Below are 13,312 nucleotides of genomic sequence, written 5' to 3' on the forward strand. Positions count from 1 at the left end.
TTATGATTATAAGGTTAATCAAGGATTTAAAGAGTATAATATTTCTAAATGATAAATTATGTTTATTTGAAATATGTAGTGGACTTATCTCAAAGGGGAAAAGGTAAAGAACAAGTAGCTAAGTTGAATTTCAGACTACATTTGTCAAACTAATAAGAAGTGTAACTTTGGACCAGATAGGACAAGAAGTGCACTTTTGAATTGGCAAAAGCGCCTCGACATCATCTTAGGAATTGCTCGAGGACTTCTTTACCTTCACCGAGACTCTAGGTTGAAAATTATTCACAGAGATCTGAAGACCAGTAATATTCTTCTTGATGAGGAGCTGAACCCAAAAATCTCAGACTTCGGCACTGCAAGAATTTTTAAGGTTGACCAAATTGAAGAGAATACAATCAGAGTTGTTGGGACATAGTAAGTACATAAGTGTATCAATTCATAAAGTATAAACCTGAGTGCAATATCCTAGATGCATAAACTAATTTTGTTAATGACATGCAGTGGATATATGTCACCGGAGTATGCAATGGATGGTATCTTTTCAGTGAAATCAGATGTCTTCAGCTTTGGTGTTCTAGTGTTAGAAATCTTAAGTGGTAAGAAGAACAGAATGATCAATCAAGCAAAAGCTCGTTTAAACCTTTTAGGACATGTGAGTACTCGAATGCAATAATGTCATCATTCTAAATATAACTTCTAGTTGTTCATTCTAAACATACATGGGTTATCACAGGCATGGGGACTATGGACAGAAGGTAGATGCTTGGAAATACTTGATGAAGCAGTGGGATGTGCATATCCAGAGTCTAAAGTATTACGGTGTATCCAAGTGGCTCTCTTGTGTGTGCAAGAAGGGAGTGAAGATAGACCGACAATGGCAGAGGTAGTGCTCATGTTAGGCACTGAAAGTGCACTGCTACCTCAGCCTAAAAGGCCAGGCTTCTGCATAGCTGCTCCTTTGATGGAAAGAGATTGGTCTTCCAGCAATAAACTTACAGTTACAATTGAAGGTCGATAGAAATCTCTGACATGAGTTTTTTTTTTTGTGTGTGTGTGTTTGTGTGGGGGATTCTACAAATATATTAGTCAGGCACGGTTCAAAGTATCTTACTATGATTTTAATTGTTCGTATGCCTTTTCATTATCTCTATAAATCCAACTAGGGATTTCATTGAAAAAATGTTCAAAGTAGCAAATTCTCCTCAGTTTCACGGAGATAAGATTAAGAGATTCAGGTGTAAGAAAGAAAAAACAGTGCTTCCAGATACAAACATAGTTCGCACTACCAATGCATTTAAAGAACATAATATATGCAAAAACTGTTCCTACACAAACAAGAATAATAAGTGAAGAAGAGCAAAAACCAAAATCGATTTTGCGATTTTAGGTGACAGTGAGTGAATAGGAATAAAACTTCAAAAATATTATCCAGAACATTATCGCAAATGCAGTAGTGATATTAAAACTAGTTCACTGGCATCAAAAACATTATCTTTGGATTTTCTAACTATAAAATATTAGAACAGAATACATTTTCACCTGAGGTATTCCAACAGAGTCCCCTGAGTTGGAGAATTTGTCATTAGATAATGCTAAAATAAACAATATATAAACAAATGAAATTTTCACACATCTTATATATCTTCTTACAATATACTATTCCTTACTTCCTTCCCATCATCTCTTTCCACCACCACACCCCAGATCCTCTCATCATCAGTTCCGTCAGAGTCCCCCCCATGCATCTAAGCCACCATGGTCCCTACTACCTTCACCCTTTGCCCTCCTTTTGATTAGAATTTTCATTCATATTTGGTTAAAGGAAGCAACGCTGCACCATATTTTCAGTAGCACTGTGAAAATTTTAAAAAAATAAACACCGAACATGGTCCAACCTACCGTTATGTCCATTGGCACTGCACCAAGATCCTCTCTTTCTTCATCATCTACTCGGTTAAGTTACCGCCCTTCTGTCACTTCCCTTAGTTTCAGTTTTTGAAACTAAAACAGAAAATATTAATGATAATACGAATCAAGAAATAGAAGAAACTAACGATGAATCAAAACCCCACAAGCTCAAACCCTCTAAGAATTGATGAAAACCCCCACTGGAACAAGAACCAGTTAATTTCCTCTGGAACTCAAAAAAACAAGTGAAGCAAAAATCGAAACCCTAGGTCAGAAACACTCGGCATTTGTTCAAAACCCTGAAAGGACCAAGGATCTCATGAAAGGAAGAACAAGAAGAGTGAAGGGGAGAAGAAAGAGAGGAGAGATGAGAGATAGAATGCCGAAAGCACCGGTGAAGATTCGTAGTGGATAGGGGATCATGAACTTCCAATGGCCACACCTCCCGTCCACACGAGGGGGCTCCATTGCTTCGACTCTCTCTCTCTCTCTCTCCCCCTCTCCCTCTCCCCGTCGTGTTCTGGAGTGGAAGGGGAACCATTGAGTTGGAAAGGTGGGGCCCAATCTATAAGGCAGGAGATGCGGTGGGTCCCATTCGGGATCCATGTAATGCCAGCCGTTAGAAGACAACCTGCATAAACATTACGTATAATACCGCACGCGTGTATGGCATTCTTTTAGCAGATCTACAGTAATCAAACATAGCATACTTGTGCGGTGTTGCCTATTTAAATCTGAGTATGCATTTCTCTTTTCAGAAAGGAAAACACAATGCGGAGACTTCTTGGCTAGCACAACAGTTGCACTTGAGTGATTCTTAGAATGTGTTTTCTAGGATATATGACCAACAATTCTCTAGTGGAATCAATGTGTTGTTTTTTTGTCCATGTAATGTTTTTTTGAGAAACAGATGTAAGAATCTATGTGTGCATGTATTTAATTCCACATCAGCTATGTATTGAGTAAATCTGAAGTACTTATAAAAGATCATGAAATTCAAATAATATTTTTTGGCTAGTCTTTTTAGATGATGTCCAGAATTATTTTAAATTGTATCAAAAGGGACCCAGAACATAGCCCATGTGGTCTAGAAGACACTGCAGTATGAGTTTTTTTAGACCGATCATAGGTTGATTGTAGTACTTATGATTGGATTTGACTAGATGTAACCCTTGTCTGGTGTCTAATGATAATACTAAAGCTTAAATAGGAAGAGTATGTGAGGACCCATACTACTATATATTTAATCTCATATCGCTATATATTGTATAGATTTAGATATTTATACATAGTCAAAGAATATAAATAATATCTTTCGACTATTTTTTTTTAAGTGAGATCCTGAAAATAAGATAGAAAATTTTAACTGAAATTGAGCTGACAATGGGTCTCTAACCCAAATCCTTCATGCTAACTTTCAAAGATTTTACCGAAAATCTACATACATGTCAACTATGCCATCAAAAGATTCAAAAGAAATACTAAAATCGATTTTTAGTTTGCCCTTTTCTCTTCGGACAAGGATTGGATTTAATAGGTTATTTTTTGTAGGGTCTCCTTATTCGCTATTAGATCAGTAGTGAGGCATTTTTAATTTTCTTTTATTTTTCCATGAAGCCAAAACCAAAATGGCAAGTTATTAGAGTGTCCTTTTTCACGACCTTGGGGAACTCCTTGGCTCCTAAACCCTGTTGTGTGGTTTTTATTCATTTCTCCCTCAAATCATATACAATATACAGTATGCAATGATCCCCAACCACGCACCCTCTCCTTAGCTGACTGATATGATGGGAAAGTGTTCGGTTTGTCTGTTCTAAAATTTGGGTGTACAAGCATTGAATTTTTTCATCTACATCGACCTTTCTCTGCGTGGTGAGAATCTACCTCCCATATAATCATGACAAAAGACAGAGGCTTTCGTCTTAACAAGAATGCATGAAATATATAGTTATTCTGGATTTTCATGGGATGCCATGACTAGGAGTGTAACATCAATTGGCCTGAATCAAAAGGGATGGTTCAACGTATAAGACTCCCACCATTGCGGGGTTTGAAAGGGTGAAATATGGCGACTTACCTACATGTATAAAGAAGTTCTTTCTATGTTTCAAACCTATGTCCTTCGGGTTGCAATGAAGCAACTTTATTGTTGCGTCAAAATTCATCCTCGGCTGAGTCCAACAATATGCATGTTTTGTTAGATTGCTACAGAGTTTTTATAAATTTAAGTTGGGCTAGGCTTGAAAATCTCAACCCTATCCCAATTAAAAACGGGTTAGGATCGTGCTTAAAACCAAAACCCAATCCAATCCAATCCCATTTATAAATAATTAAGTTTATATCATATTTTGAATAAATATTTATATGTTTCATTTAACCACATCTTCGATTCTATTAGGTTATAAACCTAGATAATGCATATAAGATTTCAACCACTCCAACATTAACGTAATACGAATCTTAAAATTGTTTTGCCATTCCTGAATTACCTATATGACTTGACCTAACTCAATAAATCTAATCCAAACCAATTCAACTAAATACTAACCCATTCAATCAGCTTAAGGTGTGACCAGGTTGTATTGGATTGGAGAAATCAAGACACAAGATTGTGTTGGCTTTGAATAGAGTTGGGAGATATATTTTGGTTGAGCTAGAGTTAGTTCTCAACTCATGAGATATTTCAGTGGCCTCAATTCAAAATTTAAATCCAAAGTACTTCTAAATGCAAATAAAATTGGGTTTTATTGTGCTTAAGTTTTTGCCGTCATTTTACAAAAATATCTAAAATATCCTAGACTTTTTGATAAATGCCTTTAGCTCTTCCATTCAAATATTTTGATCATTCTTGTATAATTAACTTGTATTTTTAATTAATTAAACTATTAAAGTATGTGTTAGTTATACACACCATGTCATCTTCTTTCCCCTCACCTATTTCCCTTCCTCTTATTTCTCTCTGTAATTAAGTCACATACTAATTAAGAATATGGATGTAATTTTATTTTCAACATCCATCATTTAGAGATTGCAGAGAATAGTCTATAAATAGTTGAAGGCCCATTCATGGATTTTCAAGTAATTTTTGTGACTCTATTCTTCATAAAGAAACTATTAATTCGAGTTAGGGACTTATAAAATGTTGAAGACGTCCATGGATAAATATTTTTAAAATCATAGTTGAAATATCTATATAAAATGAACATGGGCCTTACAAAAATTGTTATTTTTCATTAAAACGGTCATAATAACCATTATGTGTTGTAAAACAACCTTTTAGTATTAAAATAAGCACCAAAATAATGATTATTACTATAAAATAATACTATTTTTTGGATCATAAAATTCTTATTGGAGGGAATTTTGAGATAAAAAATTGAATTTCGGAAAAAACATTTTACTTGTAAGAACTTAGAAGTGAAAAGAATAGTTGTTATTAATATTATGACAATTTATTGTAACAAAAAATAATGAAAGATAATAACTAATATTTATTTCTTTATTATTTATCTTAAATATTTATTAGGGGTGGCTAAAACCATGGTCTTTGTATTGGGAAACATCAACATCCGTCGTGACAGTTTTTATAGGGTTCCACCGGTTATTAAAATAATGTTGTTCAAAAATCGATATTTTTTATTAAAAAATTATTATTTTAATTTATTTTAAGTAACATGAAGGTGAAGCTGACGTCGCCTAGGACCCTTTTTCGCAACTTTTATCTTCCCTCTCACTCTCCCGTTCTATCCCAACGATCCATCAGGATTCGGCGATCGAGAACCTGAGATTATTTCGGCGTTCGCGCGAGAGGCTTGAAGGGTTATGTGGGGACTTTTATCCTCCCTCCGACGGTCTCCCCTTCTCTCCCAACCAGGATCTGGCGATCGGACCGCCTTGATATGGAGAACATGAGCTCTCTTTCGCGCGAGTGGCTTGAAAGGATGGCGAGCCGGGCAGTCACAACCCTGGAGTCGGCCTTTTTCTTTGCGCCCCTGCAGCGGCGATCCCGCTATCAGCCTCGGCCACCTCCGGAAGACGAGAACGGCGACGTGGAGGCAAGCGATCCGTTCCCATTTCGTATCTTTTCGCCTCTCTTGCATTCTTGATTCGGCTACTGATTACTTGTTTCTTGTTTTCAAGTTTGGTTTCGGCGTTCTTTGTTTTGCTGAGATGGTTCTTGGTTTCCGGTTCGGTTTTAGTTGGTTCTTGATTGCTAGTCTGGTTTTAGGGTTATATCTTCTTGTTTTCTAGTTTGGTCTCGGTGTTCTTAGGATTCCAGTGATTGTTCTTGGTTTCGAGTTCGGGTTTGGTCGGTTCTTGATTTCTAATATGGTTTTAGGGTTAGGCGGTGATCTCCGTGTTATTTCGTGTCCTAGCTATGATTTGTTGGGTTCTAGTTTTGTGATGATCATCTAGTTCTAGTTTTGATGATTTATTTTCGTTCTTGGGGTTTGTTTTTATGCCAATTTCAATAGATTTTGCTGAACATGGTGTTAGATCATTTTCCTTATGAATAGGTTGATAGAACTAATTGTTCCTATGATTTTATAAAAATTCCTTGTTTAGTTTCGATTGAATTGTTAACATGTCTGATGATGTTTGCATTCTTGTGGAGTTTCTAGTCTCTGTGAGATATTTTTTAGTGATTGAAGTGGGTTTACTTTATTGTTGATATATCTTTCATATTATTCTCTGTTTTCCCCTTGATTTGCATCTGGCATTCAAAAGGATATTTCTTTTTGATCTTTTGACAGTTTTTGATTTTAATCTTCTACACTATCACGTGATGATTGGGATGAATTCTCAATGTCTTTGCTGCTTTTGCTTTTCTTGGCTTGAGTGGGATTTGGAGTTTAATTTATGTGTTTGAGTGGGGTTTTGTCTATTTGTTCTGTTGTTATGCAATCATTTGGTTCACGCAGAGGTGTAAGCAGTGTGGTTAACTGGGGAATTTCTATATGCTAGTGTCTGTAAGCATTTTTGTTTTGTTAATTGTCTGCTTCCATTTGTTTGCTGATACTTCTTTGAAACATTTGGTACTTGGGTTGGTGAATGAAGTAAATACTTCTTATTTGTGTTCAGATGGCTTCATCTGTGTATTTATCTTTGTTTGCTTCACCTAGCTTGCTTGTGAATGCAGTTATTGTAATTTTTATTATCTGCTTTATTTTTCTGGCCGATATACATGTGCAGTCTCTTACAATAGTTTGATTTCATATTTCTAATTAGTATCCAAGGAAAAGATTCTGTAATTCATGTATCATGAGGTCTGCCTTTGTTATTAACTTTATTTAATGCAGATGTTCAATGTGATTTTCGTCGTTGAATCACTACACTTTTGGATGAGCGGTGCTCTCTTATTGCACTTGTTGCTCCATGAAATCCCACTTATTTTTTTCCAAGATGCTGAAGTTATGTGTTTGTGTTTGAATAGGAAAAATTAGATTCATCCATTTTACATCAATGCTTGTCTCTCATACACACACACTTAATGCAGATGGCAAATTAGGACTTCTGTAGAGAATTTTGATGATTTGTTGCTACAAGAATCACTGGCAATCTTATTCAATGAAGGTGGCTGCAGCTTTTGATGTTGTAGAATCCATATCTCTTTCGAAAACGTGGCAAGTGGGATTCAAATATGATGTGACTTAGTTTTAGTAATTTGGATAATAATCATATTTAGATGCTTAAAATATTTTTTTATTAATATATTGGTGGGTGATGAGGTTGTGTTATTTGTATTTTTGGTACCTATGCATATCTGCCAACTTTATGTTATTGTAAATGGTGTCTACTCCTTGATAGGCATATTTAATGCACCATGCTTTTAAATACAGAAAAAAAGAGAGATACTATAAAAAACAGAGGGGAAAAGGACCGAACATATATTGTTGAACATATTTAAGCCTAGAAACACAAATCAAGACAAATTATTTATTTTACTAAATTTTTAGTGCTCCTTCATATTTTTACTCTTAGGAGTCCAGCTTTCTTTATTTCCACTTTTTTAAATCAATTAGTTTTTCATCTTTTCATGTGTGAATCAGTTTTAAGTTTATTTTATTTTATTTCTGATCTGTTCTCTAATAGGGCTTCAGCAATCTGGTCTTTTATGCTTTTCTTAAATATTATTCTATTTTGTTTACTAAAATTTGATTTATTTCTCTTTTATAGTATAATATTTTCTGTTTTTTGCATCTTTTTTTTTCACTTTTGAAAACTCAGTTTTTTTTTTTGAGCTTATGTTCTCTCATGTTTATTCTATATTTCATTTTACTTTTATATATTTTTTATGTTTTCACTTTATCTTAATTTATTTTTAATCTTTTTTATAACTAGTTTCTGAATATTCCATTTTGTATGTTTGTAGAGGGATATAGAGAACTGAAGTTATGATCTTGTAGGAGTCATTTTGCTCTTGTAGTTTGAGTTTGTCACATGACACATGATGGTTAGAGGAGTGAAATCTATGAATTCATATTGTTAGAAATGCTCTTTTTTTTTATAAAAAAAATGGCTTGTTTGTTGCGACACTGTGCTCAAATCATCCTTTCTTGGGATGGCTGCTATGTGCTGATGTATTATTGAATGCTATTTTTACTGGGGATATTTTGTGGAAGATAAAAAGCCATTTTTCTCTACCATATTATGATTTCATCATTATGTCACATATTGTTAGATTCTTCTTGCAGGGATGTTTGATAATTAAAAAATGTGCCAATATATCAGTATTCACTGGATGGCATGATTACCGAACTTTCGGTCATTTATTAATCCAGTCACTCAAAGGTAACCTCTTGATGATGCAAGTCGTTTTCTCTACCATATTATAATTTTACTATTATTCTGACCTGTCTTTTGTGATATGTTATGTTATTCCAAAAGCATGATCAGTGGTAGTTTTGATTATCTTATAATCTTGTTTATGTCCAGCAGAGATTATGAATTATGCCACTTGGACTCTTGGTATATAGGATTCACATTACGCAATTTCTTTGAAAATAATATCCTCTTCTTGTTTGAGCTATCTTTCTCAAGTCTGTGTATCAATCTTAAGGAGTAGAATGTGTGGAAGAATGAGTAAGGGAGACCCTTGCTAAGCAATTGGAGATTATATTCAAAATAATGACTCTGATGGGATCATTCATGAAGCTAATCTGTTATGTCTATTACTTGGTCAAGTAAGCATACTCATCGAGCAGCAAGACTTGGCCCTTCTGTCAGATTCTTGTGTGGGCATTGAAAGAAATATGATCTGCCAATAAACTGTGGATAAATGATTTAATGCATTTTCTTCTGTTGATATTGTCATTCATACAGACTAGTGCTTGAGACAAATCACTAGCATACATTTTGGTCTTCTAGCAAGACAAAATGTGAAACATATACTTAATAGAGGCAGTCATGTGCAATTATAAGTTCAACCAAGCATGATGTGGAGAGATAGGCTTTTACCAAGCAAAGCAATGTAGTAGTAGAGGAGGAGATATGCCAACAACAATATCTGCAAGTCTTATGAATGTAATCTTTGAAAGATAACCATTTTTCTGTAGTTCTGTCTGTGCCTTGAGATGCCGTTGAAGTTGTCGAAAGGTTTTCCCTTTCTCTTAAGTACTAGAAAAAATTGGCGCTTGTGTTGTGATTGCACCTCACATTTTTTGGCTGGTGAGTTCCTTTCAACTTGTAGGAGTTGCTTTCCTTTTTGTATTTTTTTGGGGGAAACTTTGGTTGCTGATGACAATGAATTTTTGCAATCCGTAAGTTCTAGCAGAGAACTATCAATGTTAACACTTCACTTTTTTTGGCTGGTGAGTTCCTTTCAACTTGTAGGAGTTGCTTCCCTTTTTGTATTTTTTGGGGGAAACTTTGGCTGCTGATGACAATGAATTTTTGCAATCTGTAAGTTCTAGCAGAGAACTATCAATGTTATTACATGTATGCAAACTCTGATCTAGCTATTACCATTGAATTATTAAACTTGTGCTTTCATGGGTGTTTGCTAACCGAGCTATTCTTCTTCTTCTAGCTGTATGTGTTTCTATGGATAGGTTTCCTTCCGATTTTTTGAAATATAACAATACAAGAATCTTTGCTGCTTTGCTCTCAGATAGAAGCCAATAATTGTGGTACAATTTTTGCTGATATCTGAAATTTTTAATCATATATTTTTTTTGAGTAAATTACAAAAACTCCCTTGAGATTAGGGATAAGTTACACTTACACCCAATAGTTTGGAAAACCTAAGCTTACCCCCCCTGAGGTTTATTTTTATCCAACACTTTAACTCATGACTTAACAGAACATTAGTCAAACCTTTAATATTATGGGACCCAAATGCCTTGCCAGAAAAAAAATAAGAATTGACTAAAATAATCTTAAGTGACGTAACAATCATCCAAGAATATAAGTAAACGGGTGCACCCTCATTCCCACCCAAGAGCAACTATGAGTTTTTATATGAGGTTAACGGTTTCACTAATACCATTAATTTAACTGGGTGTAAGTGTAGGTTCTGCAAACTATTGGGCGTAAATGTAATGAACATAAACCTTGGGGGGGGGGGGGGGAGGGGGTGAGGGGGGCGGTTTGTAATTTACTCTCTTTTTTCTTTCATTTCCTTAATAGTTCTCGATGGTTCAGGCCATGAAGCCTATGGTTCATGTAACTTTGTTTTTTCAGGGGAAGGTTCTTGAAGCTTTTAATTGCTAAAAGCCTATATTTATAAATGATTGTAAATATCTAATAGATCCCACTCTTATGATCTAACTGTGGTATTAATCAAACTTCTTCCTAATCGATGACCGGTTTTCACTTCACGTTACATGATGCATCTGTTTCTTTGCCTTTTTTATTCCTGCAAAAAAATAGTGATGTTTGGCCACAGATCACAACAAAAATCAGCTTTTTGTGCTTTTAGGAGCTTATTTACCTTTCATTTTGTGATCATGATTCATATGAAATCTGAACTTTTCCAAGCTGTTAACATCTTGCTATATGATGAACAGAGGTAACTGAAGTTATTAATCTCATAATAATAGTCTGATCATTTGATTTTAAAAATAAATGGCATTTAATATTTTTCTTGTAGGAGTTAGTTCTGTTGACATGTGGATCTTGTTTGCTCATTCCCTAGTGGGTTTCTGAGATGTTTTTGAGGGCGACACGCAAAATTGGTCTTCTGCTCCTGTAAAGAGTCATCTAGTTTCTTTTTCCCCTCCATTTGTTGTCACGTGTCATTTTTTACTTTCTTGTAGTGCTTTCTAAGATGAGTAGTGTAAAAGTTACATGGCTTTATTTGTTAACACGGTTGCAAATTATACAACATGTGAATTTTCCTGCAGGGTTTGTAAAATGGATGGAAGGAAGTTCGCTATGAGCTAATTTTCACTTCAGTGGGTGCATATGAATTTTGATCATTCCTTCTAGGCTTTTATCCTCCTCCAGATCTTTTCTTGATTTTTTACTAACATCTGTCTTTCATGTTTTAGAACCCTTTTTTTTTTTGGGTCAGGGGTGGGGTGGGGTGGGGTGGGGGGTGGGATATCCGGTGGCCTTTACAAGGTTATAAAGGAAGACGATGTATTTGTTGCTCTTCTGGCAGCAGAATATCTTATTTCTTTTATATGGCATGATTTGTGGTAATTTCTAAGTTCTCATATTCTTGTTCACGTCCATTCAGAGATTATGGATGATGATGGTTGCTGTTGCTTTCCTGGTACTTCTCTATTTTGTGGTGGTCAAGGTTGTGGTGTATTATATGTTTTCAAACAGCATTATGTGTGGTAATCTTGAATGATAACTATCCTACTGTGCTCTGCCTTTCCGGTTATTTTGTGTTTCTTGAATTTGTCTGTGCCATGATATTTGATTTTTTCCCTTTTTTTCTGTGCAGACAATTTAGGTTCAGTATTTTGGTAAAATGTTTTGATATCTAATTTATAATAGTTATAATAATATGTATGATGTACTATAAAAATGGTCTTTGCTTTTGGCATGCAATATTTGTGTGCTGGTTTACTAATAATAAAAGAAAGTAATAAATATATTATAAAAATGACACTGTTTTGGCGTTAATGTAGTATTTATTTGAACTTGTTACATTTTATGGGGTATTGGATCTTGTCTGCTAGGCATTTCTCTGATTGATCGAGACAACCAGTCTATGATTAAGAATTATCTTGTTGTTTTTGTTTGCGTCAATTTCTATGCTACTTGGTGTGCGATCTCTTCCTGTGGTAATGTCTGAGATGGATGGAGGGAATGGAGCTAAAACCTTTATGCATAATCATCTGGATTTTCTTTTCTCAATTATATACTGATTACATATACTTGATGTTTGATGTTAAATTTTTCTCTATGGGCTTTTGAGATGAATAGTGGGAATCAAAGTAGACACCTTTCAAGAATTGATTGGCTCTATTTGTTTTTGTCTCTGTTCGAACTTGTCAACAAGAGTTTCTCAAAATGTATGGGAACTAATTGATTAAAGCCTTTTTGCAAGGTTGTTTCATATTGAATTTTGTGGTCACTGGATGGTAAGTTTACTGGACTTTACTATATCATACTTGTACTGCTATTAAGCTGACCTGTCTTTTGTTGTTCAGGTGTTTAAAAGTATTCTTTTTCTCTGCGAAGTTGCAACTGATGTTCTTGAGGTATTTACTTTGATGTCTTCACGGTTTTCAGATTTTGATTATTTCTATGCAAGTGGTTAGTCTTTTAAATTATTCTTTTATTTGAACTTTATCTTTTTGTTATTTTAAGCTGTTATGAGCACGGAGTTTCTATCACCATGTTATATACCAAATTATTTGATTCTATATGTTGGAGCATTGGGTGAGCAAAAAACATGGCATTCATGTATTTGAGTAGGAATAGTTTGGCATCTCTATTCAAAGTTCAAACTCCCTAAACAGGAATATGTCGTGTCTGATGGCCATCTAATTGCCTCATGTGGGGTGATCAGTCTCCTTAAGAAAGGATCACATTGAATTCAGAATTGGAGGCCACATTTTGCACTTTTGTACTTTATCTGGAATAGTTAGAGGTTTCCTAATTTGTTAAAGAATTATTTGGTTTATATTTTAGAACCATTTATATGAATTGCAAAATGCATGTAGTAATACTGCTTTAAAAATATTATAGTGTCATTAAAATTAAATATTTTGATATTCTGTAATACTTCGATATGCTGCTATAAAACCTTTGGTTACTATTAATGTTCGCCGGGTACCGAGACTCGTACCGGTCGACATCCGGTATGGGTCGGTACCGGTTCAAACCGAGTCGAACTGGACGAAACCGTCCGATTCCATCCGATTTCGGTCAGAGCCAATCAGGTTCCAGCCTCTTAGGGGCCGAAACCGTTTTCTACTGTCGAACTGACCCGGTTCGACTGGGT

At 34.9% G+C, this 13,312-nt stretch overlaps 1 protein-coding gene and 1 pseudogene across 1 annotated transcript; one reads left to right on the forward strand and one right to left on the reverse strand.

Annotated features, from left to right (window-relative positions):
• LOC120110661 overlaps nucleotides 1–13,312 on the reverse strand; it is a 51,006-nt pseudogene that overhangs the window by 20,251 nt on the left and 17,443 nt on the right.
• On the forward strand, nucleotides 5,625–11,246 carry LOC120110557. Its single transcript, XM_039125862.1, has 3 exons — nucleotides 5,625–5,963; nucleotides 8,604–8,700; nucleotides 11,000–11,246. Exons 1-3 carry the CDS (start codon nucleotides 5,808–5,810, stop codon nucleotides 11,053–11,055), a joined length of 309 nt encoding a protein of 102 aa, XP_038981790.1. The 5' UTR covers nucleotides 5,625–5,807; the 3' UTR covers nucleotides 11,056–11,246.

Source organism: Phoenix dactylifera, chromosome 4 (genome assembly GCF_009389715.1).
Source record: "Phoenix dactylifera cultivar Barhee BC4 chromosome 4, palm_55x_up_171113_PBpolish2nd_filt_p, whole genome shotgun sequence".
NCBI lineage: Eukaryota > Viridiplantae > Streptophyta > Magnoliopsida > Arecales > Arecaceae > Phoenix > Phoenix dactylifera.